This window comes from Fundulus heteroclitus, chromosome 12 (genome assembly GCF_011125445.2).
Source record: "Fundulus heteroclitus isolate FHET01 chromosome 12, MU-UCD_Fhet_4.1, whole genome shotgun sequence".
In the NCBI taxonomy this organism is placed as follows: domain Eukaryota; kingdom Metazoa; phylum Chordata; class Actinopteri; order Cyprinodontiformes; family Fundulidae; genus Fundulus; species Fundulus heteroclitus.
This window is the reverse complement of record NC_046372.1, coordinates 46,131,115-46,148,673: the sequence shown is the minus strand read 5'-3', so window position 1 is coordinate 46,148,673 and position 17,559 is coordinate 46,131,115. Positions and strand designations below refer to the sequence as shown.

Genomic DNA, 17,559 nt, shown 5'->3' with positions numbered 1-17,559 from the left:
TCGCGTCTTTTCATTGGCCAAACGCAGGCTTGGCATGTGGGAGGTGTGGCTGTCATGCAAGAGGATTACTGACGCTACTCGTTTTAGAGCGCAAGAAATCAAGGTAGGGACAGGCCATTACAATTAATGACAACTCAGGATGCAGTAATAAGGAAAAATAAACATGTTTATTCTCCATCGGTGGTCAAATAAAATAAGACAGCACATATGATAGACATGTTTTATTAAAAAAAAAGAACAATACATAGTCATAAAGGATCTAATCAAACTGGATGACTGACAGAAGCACCCAATTTAACGCAGAATTTTTCTACTTCAATATGTATGATACAAAGACGTCTATGATCATGTTGTATGTTGCTCCAACAAAGCCTGAATCACAATTTCCTAAACCCCACAATAGAACTGCAGAGCAGAGAGTTTGACTTGTGACAATGGTGCGGCTGGTTTATGGTTTATCCACTGGTTTCTCCTGCCTTACTGCACGCTGAGGAACTTCCTTTTCTTAGCGGTGTGTGTGTAGGGGTGATGACGCCACTCCACGTCTGCCGTGCTCTCGTTCTCCAGGGTACCCAGTTTGATCATGTACACTAAACAGGGGAGAAACTCATGAGAAAGCTTTCCACAAACCCGAACAAAAGCACAAAAACCCAACCTGTAGGAATGAAATCCTCTTTGAATTAATTTATTTAGATCCCCCCCCCCCCCCCCAAGATAGGGTGTAGCCTGGCCTGGAAGCAGCCAAGAATGCAACTAAAGGTTGGGAACAATTAAAGTTTAACATGCTTTAGCTTGCTTACCCTATAATGGTATTAAGACACACTAAAACCATATTCAGACAATATACACAATCTTTACAAAACCTTTTAATTCTCATAACTTTATGTACAATGGCTAATAAAAGCTAATCACACACCCTAAATATTTGACATTTTGTGCCATTACAAGTGCAAACTTGAATGTATTTTGAGATTTTATTTTTATTGATTTTATGTCAGAGACCAACACAAAGAATTCTGATTATTGTCAAGAGGAAGGAAGAACAGTTTTCCCGTTGTTTTATGATTAGACATCTGAAGGTAGGCAGGCAGGTGTATTCATCCCTCTTTACTACTTGTGGCCAGATTAATCCCAGTGAGTGCTTTAAGTAAAAATAAATAAGTGCTGGTGTTTCAACTTTTATGGGAGCCAGAGTAAAATCATAGTTGTAGCAATCATAACATATTTAAAACAATATATATATATTTTAAAGCATGTTATTATATAGAAGCAATATGAATAAATTTGCTCAAGATTCAGTTTCTCCTGTGGTGCCCCTCCATGAGCCCAGTATGTCATTAAGTAGTGCATGAGAATGGACTCCACGTTCAACCTGTTACATCTGCCCTAATTCAAATGATTTACTCTGACCTAAAGTCTGTTCATCTAAAATAATTAGCAGAAGTTCTGCAGACTTTGAGGATCTTTGGTTTTAATGAGCTCCTCCTATTGAATCTTCCCCAGAAAAAAAAAAAAAAAAAAAAAAAAATCACGTTGTTCAGTTTACTTTAGAAAGTTGACATTTATGTTTTTAGGGGTTTTCATCAAACAAATGCAACATGTGAAAAGAGGACAGAAAATAAGTCTTATTGTAAGAGCACTTCATAGGATGAGTTCTAGTTGTATATTACACTCTACGTTGTTGTATTTCATTTATTCTACTTTTTTCTTATTTTATTCCAACTTAAACTCTATTGTCTTTGTTAATTTTCCTCCTTCATAGGTAAAGCAGTTATCTTGTGTGGAAGTATATATGTGCACCATTGTTGAAACAAAATGTTTTTTTAGGATTTTAATTTCTCCTCTTATTTGTTGAAACTGTTTTCAAAACATTAAGATTGAGAAGTTATTTTGGAAATAAAGAGAAACACACAGACAAATCCTGTATTATTGTTCATTTCCACATGGGGGGCACCACACCACATTTGTGCTCATGCCCCCCAAATGGCTAGCCCCGCCCCTTTGAGGCAGTTGTGCAGCAGCAGGTTCCCTGTTGGACTCCCTAATACCAGCCGAGTCTGAGCTGCGTTTTCTTGTGCAGTGAAGGACTGTTCTGTTATCATTCCTCTGCTGCAGTTCTGCTCCTCTTGGAGTCAGATTCCTCCGCTTTCCTCATGTGAAGCGCCTACATCCACTTGCATGCAAAACAAGTGTTGTGCACCAAGGCAATGGGTTTCTGATGAGGGGATTGTTTTTTTTTTAAATTAATAAACAGACTACAAGCTATAAACTGTGGAGAGGTCAGCTGGGGGAGGGGATGTGGACAGAAGTCCCAGTATGCGCTGCATGCTAGAAAAAAGTCCCAGTTCGCTGAGAGGTGCCGGTACTGGTCCTTACCAGCCTACTTAAAGCACTGATCCTAGTATGAAATATAGAATACTGTGGCTTGATGGGTTGAGTAGTCGTCTGGCAATCAGAAGGTTGTGAGTTCAATACCAGCTTCCCCGTGCTGCATGTTGATGTGCCCCTGGGCAAAGTCTCGGTGTATGAATGTGTGCGTTAGTGAGTGATTGGGTGAATGTGGCTATAGTGTACAGCGCCTTGGGTGGTCAGCATGATAGAAAAGCGCTTTATAAGTTCCATTCAAAGAGGTGAATTCCTTTTTAACTAAGGATTTGGAGATTCTGCCATATTCCAAATTGTTTCCATATAACTATGTTTTACTATCATTATTTTACACCACATTTGTTTATCAGCTGTTACAGCGATGGGGAAAATGTATTTGCCCCTTACAGATTTTATCTGTTTTTGGCTTTTATGTCAGACTTAAATGCATCTGATCAAACATTATTAGATAAAGAACTTGAGAAAATACAAATAGCACTTTAAGTGATGAGACCATTCATTAAGGGAAACCCTATTCAAACAGACCTGGCCTGTGGGAAAAAAGCTATTGCCCCATTAACCTCTTTATTTGTGCCAGCCTTAAGAGCAGCAACTGACAGGAGTTGGTGATAACTCGAGTCTTTCCACGAACATTGTACAATCCAGAGTCACATTTCTCATATTTGTACACATAACTAGTTGTACGGACAGCTGGACATTCCTCTGCAGGATCTTCTGGTAGAGAGCATATTTCATGATTCCATCCACTAAGGATAGTCGTGCAGGTCTTGAGAAAGCAAAGCAGCCCCACACCCTCCCACTACCACCATGTTTCACTGTCAGTATGTTCTGTCCCTCAAATGCTGTTAGTTTTAGGTCACATGTAGCACGTCACACCCCTTCCTAAAAGGTTTATCACACCAGTCTTGACTTGGAGATCATCAAGATGTTTGTGTTTTTTTTTTGGTAAATGTGAGACGGGTCTTTCCGTTCTTTTGGTCAGCAGTAGTTCTGGGTATGGCACTCTCCCATGGAGGCCATTTTGCCCAGTAAACCTTCTGATTGTTAAATCATGAACTCTGATCTCTACTAAGGCAGTGAGGCCACCAGAGCGATAGATGTACTGGGTTGCCCTGTGACCACATAGTTGCTGTTGATGAACTCCTGGAGAAATGCTGGTTGACCAACCTCTCCTGAAAAGGTTCTCCCCTGCTGCATGTTTTCTCCAGTTGGAGCTCAAGGCTTTTATTTAGGGTCCCTGGCCTTAGAAATGACTTTGTAATTTTTTTCAGGGTGATGTAAGATAATGACTTTGTTTTTCTTCATTTTTAGATCTTTTAGTGGTCAAAGGAAGGAGAGGACCGTGGATCATTCTCATCCAAGTCATCTGTCATAAGTACCTATCCATATGGGGGATCATTCAGAGTTCCTTAGTATCAGCATCAGGGGGAGTTAGGTTGGTTAGAGTAATAACATTTTATGATTTGATTCTTCTCTACTCCTGAATTCATGCTGAAAAGCATTACGAATTAAAGAATAATATCATTCCCTAAAGAATTTGCGGCCATTCAATTGTTTGAGTCATTTTCATCGTTGAGTTCTTTATTGGTGCCAATTTTGTCTTGGTGTTTGTTTCATGAATTATTAGGTTTTTAAGGGTTGCCTTGGCCAAAATATTTTAAAGCAACACCCCGGGACTTATTATTCCTAGTCTCTAAAATCTTTCAAGCACAGATACCAAGTGGTCGTTGTGAAATAGAGGAATAGCAGCCGTTAAGTTGTAAAGGATAGTTGTTGCTTAGGCTACTCTGGGACTAAATTGCAGTCAGAAGCAGGGTGGGACACTGGGAAGTAGGCTGAAGCTAGACAAGCATTCCTCCACACCAGACAAATAGACTGCCTCTGTTCAAGGAAATACTCGGCACGCTTAGGTATCCCAGAACCGTTGGATGGAGAGATGCTTTGAGTTAAGCTTTCAGAGTGAGGCGTTAAAGGGGAGGGGCTTAGCTCATGTGACAATAATTTATATTATTTATTATATCTGCAGGTCAGGCAAAGATGTGGCTCGCATGTACACGCGGAAAAATGAAACCAATGTGTTGAAATGTATCTACACTCTGATCCGGTATCAAAATGATCGTTTACCTTCTCCCAAAACGCTGCATCCAGCCTAAACGACAAAATACCTCTGTGGATACGCCTTAACCTGTCTCTGTGGGGACGGGGCCTTAGTCATGTTATCTTTATCCAGTATTAACATTTGTTTGATGATCTGATATCTTTAAGACAAAAAAAGCCTTAATAGCCTTAACAATTATTTCCTTCTAGTAACATCCTGGCCAAAAATATTCAGAGCGCTTTTTCATTATATTTGGTCTGAAATTTGATATGTTTCACTAACAAAGACAACAGCAGTATAATTAATGTTAAAGCTGGTAAATGTTAGGGAAGTGGCTGGTCTCACCATTAGCCTCTAAAGACCCTGGTAAAGCACAAAGGACCAGAGAGCTGGTGAAGCTCAGATATTCTGGAGGCACCACAGCACCCAGCAATAGCTTTTATGGCCCTGTAACCGTTTCACATTGGTGTCTTGTTGCAAACCACAGACTTCAACAGGGTTTCTAGAGATTTTCTGAGAAATCAACACCAAGGGGGCATATTTGTGAAGTGAAAGGAAAATGACACTAAATGTATTCCAAATGAAATCCTGGGGAATGTGGCATGGATTTGTATTCACCCCCTTGTTTAAGACTTTGCAGAACAGCCTTTTAAAGAGACGCTGCTGATATGATTGAGCTGTAATTACAGCTGCAAGTCGTTGGGGAATTGTTCCACCATCTTCACACATCTAGAAATTGCCATTTTGACCCAATCATCTTTGATGAATAGCTCTGGCATGGAGAGCGCATGTGAACATGGGTTTTCAGGCCATCTGGATTAGGTCTACGTTTTGACTTTGCTTTGACTGAAACCATTCCATCAGATGTCTGCTGCATGTTTAGGGTTGCTTTCCTCTAGGATTGCCTTGTGCTTGGCTCCATCCATCATCCCACAAACATGACCAATTGTTAGGTGTCCTTCACACGCAGTGTTTTCATGTCGGCCAAAACGTTACGTTTTGGTCCCATCTAACTGGAGCAGCTTTCCTCACATGCTCAGGGAATTGTTCTGAATTGCTTTCTTCTTGCCAACCCTCAGAGAAGGACTGGGCGACTATTAGCTATCCTGTCAACATCTCCACCTGAGCTGTTGATCTCAGCAACTCTATCCATCTTACCATTGGCTTCTTAGCTGCTACCTCGATAACTGCCCTCCTCACAGTGGCCTTGGTTTAGGAATGGCATGCAGCGGTGCCGTACTCACGTTTGAGATGATTGACTGAACAGTGATCTTTGTTAAAAGCTTAGGCTATTGCTTTAAAACCTAACCCTGCTTTACTCTTCTCTCTAACCAGTCCCCTGGGTACTTTGGCCTTCCTGATGCTGTTTGTTATCTCTAATGCTCTCTAACAAACCTCTGAGTCCAGAAACAGAACAGATGGATTTATACTCACAGAATATGAATAATTCATATTCTATGAAGGAAACGGGTTGCAGCGGATTCAAATGTGCTGAAATCATTTTCAGATTTCCTTTTCTAAAAGAAACGTATAATTTTCTCTCCATTTCATAACCAAGACCTCCTTTGTGTTGGTCTGTCACTAAAATTAAATTACATAGAGCTTTGTGGTTGAAATGAGACAAAATGTGAAAAAGTGTACTTATATTAAATACTTCTGAAAGACACTATATGTGAGAGAAGATTTAGCTGTAGTTTTACAATAAAACCATTTTGCTGTCGTTGCATTGCACTGTAGCAAAAACATATATGTTTTATGGAGACTGCAGGGAACAGTTGCCGTTTCAGCACCAGCTCCAGCCACCGATACTTACGTTTCATTTCAAACCTGGGTCCTACTTCTGCCAGCTCTATGTTCTTGTGGTCGGATTTCTTATAGGTGTGATGCCTATAATATAAAAATAAACACGGTTTTGTATGTTTATTTATTTACTTGCTTTAACTTTCCATGAGGTTTCACACTGACCTGAAGGAGATAAAGTCCTCCTGGTTGGCGAATGTGATTACACGCCTGCTGTCCTCCTTGGGGACCGGGAACAGATACTTCAGGATATTCGACACCTGCACAAGCACAATTCATTTGTTTCATGCACAAACAAGGGAGGTAAGCCAATATCCCTAAAGCTTGCGCAGTGCACGCTCGGCGCTCACCCTTTTGCCGAGGCGTGAGGTGAAGTTGTGAAAAATGAGGTGGGGGTAGGCCTCAGACATGGTGCCTATGTTGGGAACATCGTGCCTCATTACCACATTGTAGAGCGTGAAATAAGCTGTGGGTCCAAATGGTAGGTGGCAAACAACCAAGCCATCTGGAAAGAGAAAGGAACATCAAGCAGAGCCATCGCATGTCAATCATATAACAAGCCTGTCTTTACTGGATGTGCTGCCTCTATGAAGACACCAAGTTAAACAGTAACCATGGAGTCTGATGAATACTTTAAGGTGATGTACAATCATCAGATTACAAGTCAGAGCAGAGCATGCGCCTACAGCAGCGAGACTGAAATTGAATTCTACATTAAGACCCGGTCCCACCGGCCCAAATTGGCTGCGCACCGCTCGGTTCCGTCCGCTTGTGGGCGTTTCAGGAGCAGTTTTTCTCAGGAACAGTCCGGGTTTCTCCGGCCCTGCTCAACAGCGGGGTCAAACCGAGCGGAGTTTTGAGTGAGTACGCTGCTTTTCAGGGACTGGCCGAGGAAAAACGAGAAGGTTCCCTCTGAAGTAGTGCGGAGAGCGAAATATAATTTTACTATTTGCAACTCGTGAAGGGAAAAAAAAAAAAAAAAAAAGAACAAGGACACTTCAGCTTTCTATATGCAGCTCAAAATCAAACCTATAAAAATAATTTCACAGCGGTTAAAAATCTCTTAGGCTATAAATGTGCAAAGATAAACCGAGTGGGGAGGAGCTGAGGTACACAAGCCAAACTGGGTAGGGTCGGTGCAACTTCCGCTTTAGCACCATGTGGTCCTACGTGTGGCCCTGGGGCCTTATGCGGAGCTCAGGCTGCCCACAACCACAGCTCAGCGTACAGATCTAGCCAGCCAGCTTAGGCAGGGTGAAAGTTACACTGATTCAAGAGCTTTCAACAAAACTGCAGACAGATTAAAGTCTTCCTTCTTTAAAAGGAAAAGGTTAGGTACAACACATCAAGACTGCAAACATCTGGTGACTGTGGATACGTGGGTGGAGAGGTCTTCTTGCAATTGCAAGGTGGTGGGTTCGATCCGGGTTCCCTTTGTTCCATGTGCCCCTTAACACCAAGTTGCCTCTTAGTTGGTGTATGAAAATGTGCTCGTAAAGCCGGGCGTACACTGTACGATTGTTTGCCCTTTTTCGACCCATTTTTCAGTCGTGGGAGAATTTTTTGGATCAGGCTGAGTTTCCACTGCATCGTGCATCTCTCGTTGTGTAGTATGCAGGGGGCAAAGAGCGACGATTAGCCTCTCACGACCACCTCCTGATCAGGAATCCTACGGTCGGATGAAAATCAAACATGTTTGAAATTCAGTCGGCCCTTGTGAGTGATCCTGAGTGATGGTGAGCACGTCCTGCTGTTGAAGCAGAGCTACGAGCGTCTACGAGCCGACTTCCCCCAACCTTGCGCACTGTGCATGTGCAAACATGGGAATTCATCTTCTTCTTCTCAAACGAAAACATCAGAGTGGAGAGAAGCATGGCGTCAGTATGTTTGACATGGAGTCAAACTACAGAAGAGCAACTCATAGAATTGCCAAGGCAGCGCGTTTCATTTTTGTGAGCCTCATATTTAACAGTGAGCATCGACACTTCCGCCTTTTTCTTCTTCTACTGTTTACATTCGGCTTCCGGGTAGACGAGTCCAAGTAGCGCCATCTCTCTACGGGGCTGAATCCAACGTGTGGTTTTTGAATGTACAGTGTGAGCAGTCAGGTCACATCAGAGTGTCGGGCCGCACAGTGTAAGAACATATATCGTGAGCTGCGAACTTTTAAACACTGCGGTGTTGTCGTACAGTTTGAGCTGTATCTAATTACAACGATTGAAAATATTGTACAGTGTATGCTCGGCTTTAGTGAGGGAATATCCCTCCAGTGTAAAGTGCTTTGAGTGGTCAGTATGACTAGAAAAGCTCAATAGAGATTCAGTCCTTATAGAATTTGGTGAAAATGGTCTGAGTATGTGAAGGCCGTAAGATCGGACTTCATGTGAAACCACATCCTCCCACCCATTACCCTTATTTTTGGGTTACAGTAGGGTGTTCGTACCAAGGTATCTGGTTGTCAAGTAAGCCTCTTCATTACTTTTTGTTTTATTTTTGATTTATTTACTTGTCTGTTTCTTGCTCTCAATGGTGTTTTCAAGTTTTTTTTTTCCATTTGTTAGAATGGGCTGTTTGCTTTTAAAATGTTAAATCACCAGCAAAAGAAATAAAAAGAAAATAAAAAAAAAAAAAAAAAAACAACTTCAGTCCATTTACTTCACTGAAAAGCAAACTTGGGCGCAGCCCTTCTTTAAATGTGAGTAAATGCAGCCAGCATTTTCAAAGAGTGACCCATATCCCATTCTCCGTGTTGACAATAGAAAAAAAGCTTGTAGAATGACAAAATAGAAAGGAACCCTTCCCCAAGAAAAATAAAGAAAATGTGTTTTTTGGGGGGGGGGGGGGCTAAGTGGAATGATTGTAGATCCAAGATGGTCTGGTCAGAGTAATTCAGAAAATGCTGTTCTGTCCCGATTGAGCTGAAGAAAACCCAGCTATGCATGACTTACTGTCTAAAATAGTTAAAAAGTGCATAAAGTAGGGGGGAGACTGCTCTCTCTTTTCAAGCACAGATTTATTTTATTGCCACAATGATTGAGTGAGAATATTATATCAACATCCTGCTTCATAGACCAGACAGGATCAGCGGCAGCTTTGCATGGGTGATTCATCTGAAATGTGGACACGCAGGGGAACGGGTCTGCTGTGGACACGCAGGGGAACGGGTCTGCTGTGGACACGCAGGGGAAACGGGTCCGCCGTGGACACGCAGGGGAACGGGTCCGCCGTGGACACGCAGGGGAACGGGTCCGCCGTGGACACGCAGGGGAACGGGTCTGCTGTGGACACGCAGGGGAAACGGGTCCGCCGTGGACACGCAGGGGAAACGGGTCCGCCGTGGACACGCAGGGGAACGGGTCTGCTGTGGACACGCAGGGGAAACGGGTCCGCCGTGGACACGCAGGGGAACGGGTCTGCTGTGGACACGCAGGGGAACAGGTCTGCTGTGGACACGCAGGGGAACGGGTCTGCTGTGGACACACAGGGGGAACGGGTCCGCCGTGGACACGCGGGGGAACGGGTCCGCCGTGGACACGCGGGGGAACGGGTCCGCCGTGGACACGCAGGGGAACGGGTCCGCCGTGGACACGCAGGGGAACGGGTCTGCTGTGGACACGCAGGGGAAACGGGTCCGCCGTGGACACGCAGGGGAACGGGTCCACCGTGGACACGCAGGGGAACGGGTCCGCCGTGGACACGCAGGGGAACGGGTCCGCCGTGGACACGCAGGGGAACGGGTCCGCCGTGGACACGCAGGGGAACGGGTCTGCTGTGGACACGCAGGGGAACGGGTCTGCTGTGGACACGCAGGGGAAACGGGTCCGCCGTGGACACGCAGGGGAACGGGTCCGCCGTGGACACGCAGGGGGAACGGGTCCGCCGTGGACACGCAGGGGAACGGGTCCGCCGTGGACACGCAGGGGAACGGGTCTGACTTCAGCGCTTGGAAGGAGGGCGGGGCAGGGCGCACAGCAGCACTCACTGCTCGCTAAAAACACTAAACTGATCGATGCTTTGACGTGTTGTCGCTGAAGTCTCCAACAACAGAGAAAGTCACTAGATTTTATCTCTAGTAGCTTTTCTGAAAAAAGTCACCAGAGAGGTCTGAAAACTCGCTAAATCTAGAGACAAAGTTGCTGTTTTTGGTAACAGTGTCTCTCTCCCTGACTTACTCCTCATCCTCTCACCGATGCTGCCAGTACCGGTCCCCTCCAAATGCAGCATAGTACCGTTTTAAATGGCGCAATACGCCGGTTCCAAATTAGTACCGCTATACCGAACAATCCTAGTTTGAATCCCCGCCTGGTCCCACACTTCTTCCTCTTACTGTTTAGTTTGACCAGGGATCCGTTCTCTTTTTGTTGTCTTTATTAGGATTGATTTCATCCTTCGTCGCTGGTCTGGACCTCCTATGGTTTGTGTCTTCTGAAGTCATGAGCAGTTCTGAAAATGAAAGCCATGTCTCCTGGTGTGACCGTCCACTGGCCAGGATCAGAACCATGTTGGCCTGATTATAAACAGTTTATTCATTTAACTTGGATTTAGACTTCTGGATAACTATTCTGTACCTGTCAGTCATTAGAATATTTCCCTGTCATTTACAAACCCCTAAAAGCCTCAGCTCCAGATCTTTGGGAATAAAACAATCAAAGCGGACTCACAAATGAACGGACCTTAACGATGCTGAGACGACATAAATGTCAAAGACCACTTGACAACAGCAGCCTTCTGTGGCGCGGGCTTGTAAAATAGTCATACCTGGCTGTCCTCTTGTTTCGTGCACAATAACGAGGTCTGAAACGTTGTTGGCTTTGCAGGCTCGCACCAGCGCAGCCACCTCGTGGTTCCCTCTGTTCATACGCTGGGCTCCAGGAAACATCAGCTTTAGCTCCTAAAACACAGCAGGAAAGCACGCTATTCACTGCTCACTTCAACGCTTAACACTGGCCATTAACTGGGATGTTCCAACCGCACTTAGGTCAGTTAGTCCTCCATCTTTGCTATTTACCCTGCAAAGCTTTCCAATACAACACACAGCACCTAGCTAAAATATTTAACTGAAAAGGTTCTTAGAAAGCCTTGATAAAGTTTTCACACACATTGACCTTTCACTTTTATCACATCACAAACTCATGTTATGTGACAGACCAAGACAAGGAAGCACAGAATAGAGAACTGCAAGGAAAATGATGTCAACTTCTATTCTTTCACTGATAAAAACATGAAAATCTGATTTTTGACATGAAAATTTGTATTCATTGCGCTTTACTCTGATACCCCTACCTAAAACCTCAGAGGTTTGTTAGGGAGCAACCAGCATCATGGAGAACAAGGAACACAGCAGGGAGGAAGCTGTGGAGAAGTTGAGAGCAGGGCTAGGTTCTGAAGCAATATCCCAAGCTGTGAGCTGCCAGGAGGCCTATGGCAGCTCTGGAGGAGCAACAGAGATCCACAGCTCGGCTGGGAGAAGGACGCAGGACAACTGTTAGTCATGCACGTCACTAATCTGGCCTTTGTGGAACAGAGGCAAGAGGACCGCAGTGGAAAGAAAGCTAGAAGGAGTCCTGTTTGCAGTTTGCCACACTGAGGACCAGCATACAGGTGAAGGAAGGGGCTCTGCTCAGGTGGAAGCTAAAGAGGAACGTTTCAGCCTACGTGAGCACACCATCTCCACAGTGAAACAGGATGGCGGCAGCATCCTGCTGTGGGGATGCTTTTGTTCAGCAGGGACAGGGAAGCTGGTCAGAGGAGAGGATGGATGGAGCTACATCTGATCCAAGAAGAAAAACCGTTAGAGGCTGCAGCAGAACTGAGGCTGGCATTAAAGGTATACTATGCAACCGGGGTTGATTTTCCAGCGAGGCTCCCCCAAGAGGGCGAAAGTAAAAGTGCACTGTCATAAAGATGCTCAGCTGTTCTGGTTCCTCCGTCAAGCCAGGCGCGGTTGTTTTGAGCTTAGCAGACAGGCGAACGCAACGAAAAGTGGAAAAAACGGCAGTACAAACAATGAATAACACAGTGAAGGTATGAACATCAAGCTTCTTGCAGCGCTATCTTGGTGAGGCGGTCGCCGCCGCCTCGCCAAGCCGCGACCGCCGCCGCCTCGCCAGTTTTATTATTATTATTATTATTTATTTATTTATGTTGGCGAGACGCTACCGCCACCGCCTCGCCAAGCCGCGACCGCCGCCGCCTCGCCAGTTTTATTATTATTATTATTATTTATTTATTTATGTTGGCGAGACGCTACCGCCACCGCCTCGCCAAGCCGCAGCCGCCGCCGCCGCGGTACTGTCTCGCCAACATAAAAAAAGATTATTATAATAATAATACTCGATATGCTTGCATGTTTATTTGACCGGCTGAGCGGAGCGGAGCGGAGCGGGGGGGTGGGGGGGGGGGGGGAGACAAACTTTGCACCGCTGACCGGCTGAGCGGAGCGGCGCGCATATCGAGTTAGTTTTATTTTTTTATTATTATTTTTTTGGAATGTCGGCGAGGCGGTAGCGTGAGGGAAACCCTACAATGTTACTTACAATCGCATCAGCAGAAACGCGAGGTCAGCGTCAGCCTTGCAGCCTTCTATGTTCACCCGTGTATGAATCCTCTCTCTGTCCAGAGCCCTTTTCCTCTTTCTTGCCTGCTCCAACGTGGGCTTTCGCTGTTTTCTCGCTGGTTCCGCCATGATAACTGCACAAATATCGCCACTGCGCTAGCAACGAGCACACCTTTCACTGCGGGCGTGTAGCAGTTCTCGCCGTAAAGCGAGACCGACTCTCGTGATGCACACGAGACTACTGAGCCTGTGGGTGCGGGCCGAGGGCTCCTGCAATTGCAAGTGCGGTATTTCCCCCACAGACCACCAGGGCGGCCGAGATAACCTTAGTTCAACCTGAAATGACTCATTTAATCATCCAAAACGGTATGGAACACATTAATTAACTGAAAAATGTTGCATAGTATGCCTTTAAGCTTAAGGTGAGCATTTATCTGGAATAAAGACCAGGAGCATGTCCTGCCTGTCACGACGATGGGAGGGTTTTTTAAGGTTCTCCCTCTAGCTGGCAGACAGTACACTCTGAACGCACAGCCATAGCTGTAGAATGGAATGGTTTAGATCAAAATATATTTCTGAGATAGCATGACTCAGTTAATGTCCAGACCTTAATACAACTGAGATTTAGTGGTTAGATCTTACTGATAATGGCGTTAACAGGCACAGCATGACTGAGGCTGAACTGGGTATCTCCTTTCAGATGTGTGCTACTGGTAGACTTGCAGCTGGAATCGCAGCAACAGGCGGTTCTACAAAGGGTCTCCTGAAGAAGGCTGAACACCAACGCACACACCGCACTTTTCAGATTCCTGTCAGTAAAATCAGGTATCATTGTCCTTCTCTTTCTGCGCCACTTTGTGCTGGAACACATAATCCGATCTAATAGACCGAGCTTGTGGTTGTCATGTGACAAAACATGGAGAAAGTTCAAAGGCTTTCTATATTAAAAAAAAAACTTTTTACATCCCTACAGAAATACCTCCATATCTCTCAGCCCTGGCGAACACATGGCAGAACCACTCTTGGTGGCCGGCCAGTCAGTTCTTTTATTTGAAGCAAATTTATCTCACAGGTGCACTGACTCCGGCTTATATTTCAAAAAGCTAAACTCTGATCAACTGCACTCTGAAATAAGAATCATTATAAAAGCATGTTGTTAATCAACTTTACAGATACCCAAGTACAAGGCTTTCCCTGGAGCACTGCATTGTGGGAAACGTCAGGCAGAGCTGCCAGTGGCTCAGGTTACAGACAGGTAGGCCGAGGGCTGGAGTGATGTGAGAAGCCTCTCACTTTGTTTACATGTGCTCTACATAATCCCTCCTGTTCTCCTCTCAGCAGCCTCAGCCCAGGTTACACTTCAGCCCAAACGTCACACCTTGGCAAACATTTTGAGTCTGGAGCTCGGGTCTCTGGACGTCGTGACCATCACTTTGGGATCTTCCACTCCCGCCCATTTATACTCGTCGTCCATGTGAGAGCTGACGCCTGAAAGGCAAACAAAGCGGCGGTTAAAGGAGCTGAGAGGGACTTGTGCGGCACACGGCCGGGTTGGCCCGACACCTGCCTTCTGCGCCTTCGTCGTCATACTCCAGCAGTTTCTGCAGCCCCAGGGCTTCTTTGCGCACGTCGGGTGGAAGGGGAGTGTTTTCTGTGGTCAAGAACAAATAAGTGTGTGTTACGGCGGGGATTTGTGGTCGCTAAGCGCTCATGTAAAACACACCAGGAAAGGGCCTCACTGTCGAGCGCATCCTTCAGCTTCAGTTTCTTCTCCTCGATGGTGCGCAGCCTGTCCTCCTGGGCCTTCCTGTACAGGTACTCCCGCCTCAGTCTCACCTCGCGACGAAGCTGCCACAGCATCACGCAGACAAACAAACCGAGGTTCTGAGACCTTTCATATCAAGTACCACCCCACAAAGTCCCGGTGGTCCAGGGTCCGCCTTAAAGAGACGACAGCCCACCAACTTTCCCAGTAAAACAAACAGACTTCTCTGTTTTTATTCGGCGCCACTCCATGTTTTTGCTTTAGATTTAGAAAAAGGTTAGAATTGGAAGGGATAATTTGGAGGTTTCTCACCGAGCCAGACCTGAAAACCCAGGCGCTTGGTCATTGGGCCCTTCCCTATTCAGGTTTGGTCTCTTTATGGCAGATGAGTGGAGATGGTGCATGCATCAATCTACCAGGGGGGCGTTTCCTACCTGCTTTCACAACCGAGGATTTGAAGTCAGTTCCTAGATTTTACTCCTACAGCTACCCTAAATTCATGTGTGTAGCTATTCTTGTTTTATCAAGAACCCTAACCCTAACCTGTTCTTTCGAAGAACAATAACATACTAATAAACTAACTAGCATATCAGATTTTTGTATTTTTATGACCATTTGTAATGTACATATTCATAATTTTGACTAATAGATTCACCATAGTTTATTTACAAGGGTATCAAATTATCTATTTACAGGTACAAAGGGTAGCAGGAGGAGACCAGAATGCGCTGAACCAAGGAGCAAATTTCTCCATCATCCCCTCCACATTCCCTCCCTCAGAGTCACCAAGCCCAGGCTACAAGGGGTGAGCGATGCTGAATCGGAAAGTCATTGGATAGTGGAATAAACAGGAATGGATAACTGACAAATAAATGCTGCATTCTAAACAAAGGGCTCAGAATAGCTCAGAATTAGTTTCCCTTGCAGTCTGGATGACACATAAATCACACTCCATATTATTTCCAGTCTGCACACTGATCGACTGTTAAAGTCACACCTACAGCATCAATACAGTGCTGGCCTAGTGGCAGCAGACTGCTCCTGAAGGGACTGGTTAAAGGCAGACAAATCCCCCCTCAGTAGGACCACTATGGCAGATATTCATTTCTATTGAATGCCATTACTGTGTGTAGTTTACTGTTAAGAGCTGGTGACTTCTATCTATTAAGCAGGTGAGCAGTAATACAGCAGCAGGCTGTGCCTCAGTCCCAGGTGGACAGGGGGGGAGTGATGGGTCAGATGAGCTGACAGAGACAGAGGCTGTGGTGAAAGCAGGGAGAGCCCTGGCTGCCGGGGATAGACCACAGCACACGGGAGGAAGTCCGGGAAAAGTTACACCGAGGAGGGATGGAACAAGCAGCATCCCGGGTCGGTCCGGACCAGCTCAGTCTTAAAAGATGCTGTTCGGCCCAGCCCGTTTAGAGCCTCTGTGCGGCCCTGGTAGTGTGAGCAGAGCTGCTGCTAGCTCCTTAGCCTGCCTCTGGCTTTAAACAGGAGGCCAACTGTAGGCCCAGACTCAGCGACAACAAGGCGGACACGTTCCCGAAGCAGCGGCCATTCCCCCCCCACACTGCGAAATATTCCCAGAATATTGATGCTGTTTTTAACTCACCATGATGCCGACCGGCAGCTAGCTTCCAGGTAGATGCTTTACAAACTCACGTGGGGAAAGGAAAGCGAGCAGACAACAACTTCCGGCATTCGCTGCAGCAACAGCCAGTGAAAACCGATATTGACCCTGCCGGGCCTTTCAAAATAAAAGTCTGAAATTAGTACGCGCTACAAATCCTACCGTGCGTGGAGCGTTCACAGTGGTCTGCAACCTGCGGCTCTGGGGCCACATGTGGCTCTTCTGAGCCCTCCTGTGGGGCTCAAGAAGGAAACAAAATAGTTTTTTGAAAAAAAAAAAAAAACTTTGTCCAAAATATGCTAAACTTGTTTTATGGATGAATGTGATAAAAATAGTTTTTTTTTTATTAGTTTTTAAGTGTTTGTATGCAGTATCTGGATACAACAGAACACAAATAATACAATTAATTAGTTTCTCTTAAAGGTAGAGTTGGTGATTTTTCTGGAAGTTTCCCCAAATCCCTTTTGGAATAACTGCACAGCCGCACAGTCTTACCTGCTTCTCTGTTCCTCAGGGGGATGCTGTGAAAAAATCTACCAAATCCACTCTGGTCTTATTTCTTTCTACTAAGGCCTTCCTCTTCTTCTCATAAACTTGTAGGTGGTTAGTTTCTTGCGACGCTCAGCCATTTCAACGTAGACGGTGAGAGCAGCCGAAACCAAAGCTAACTGCTAACCTCTAAACTAACCGGATACATAAACACTAGAAGTGTGCATGCTGGACAGAGGAAAGAAAGATCTCTTTAGATTGAAAAGGTTCCTGAGCTCTTCCTTGTAGGAGGACATTTTGTACCCGTTTTGACAAGATATGATTTAAAGTAATTTTCTGTCTTCAGTTCATAGCCCGGCATAAGAAAATTCGTCTTTTTGACCTCTAGTGAATATATAAAAAAAACATCTATCATCAAGAGATAATTTAAAGAGTAACTCACCTGATGTAAAGGCAAAACCCCTGCCCTAGGCAGGGCCGGATTATCCACAAGGGCCTGTGGGGCCAGTGCCCAGGGGCACCAACCATGGCACATGCTTAAAAAATATATTTTTCATAAATTGTTATATTATTTACTTGAAATTGTTGAAAGACCATGCATTATTCGTTTTGTGAACAATGATGTCACAATGATAATAAATGATAAATAAATCAAGATTTTTTTTTATTTCAACATTTTAAAATGAGATATTTGAATATTGCTCACTGCTCATATGCCTACTTGTAGTTGTGTAAGTTAGTAAATAGTAAATTACATTACAGAAATCCCCTTGATTATGTCTGATGTTTTTGACTGGCGGACAGCACGGGTAAGGGCTTTGAGGTATAGTGCCCAG

At 45.0% G+C, this 17,559-nt stretch overlaps 1 protein-coding gene across 1 annotated transcript; it reads right to left on the bottom strand.

The window, feature by feature from the left end:
• Positions 1 to 148: 148 nt before the first annotated feature.
• imp4 (IMP U3 small nucleolar ribonucleoprotein 4) lies at positions 149 to 16,336 on the bottom strand. The gene is made up of 9 exons (XM_012849829.3): positions 16,217 to 16,336; positions 14,579 to 14,687; positions 14,407 to 14,490; positions 14,218 to 14,327; positions 11,042 to 11,174; positions 6,634 to 6,788; positions 6,449 to 6,543; positions 6,297 to 6,370; positions 149 to 590 (listed from the first exon to the last, which is right to left on the bottom strand). The coding sequence occupies exons 1-9, from the start codon at positions 16,217 to 16,219 to the stop codon at positions 478 to 480; spliced, it is 876 nt and encodes a 291-aa protein (XP_012705283.1). The 5' UTR covers positions 16,220 to 16,336; the 3' UTR covers positions 149 to 477.
• Between the last annotated feature and the right edge of the window lie 1,223 nt (positions 16,337 to 17,559).

What these genes read in the sequence shown, in the direction of transcription:
- imp4 (XM_012849829.3), bottom strand. An exon ending in TGACGACGAAGGCGCAGAAG is followed by an intron (nt 14,328 to 14,406) that starts GCAGGTGTCGGG and finishes TTTGCCTTTCAG; the next exon opens with GCGTCAGCTCTCACATGGAC. An exon ending in CCTCACGCCTCGGCAAAAGG is followed by an intron (nt 6,544 to 6,633) that starts GTGAGCGCCGAG and finishes GTGCTTGTGCAG; the next exon opens with GTGTCGAATATCCTGAAGTA.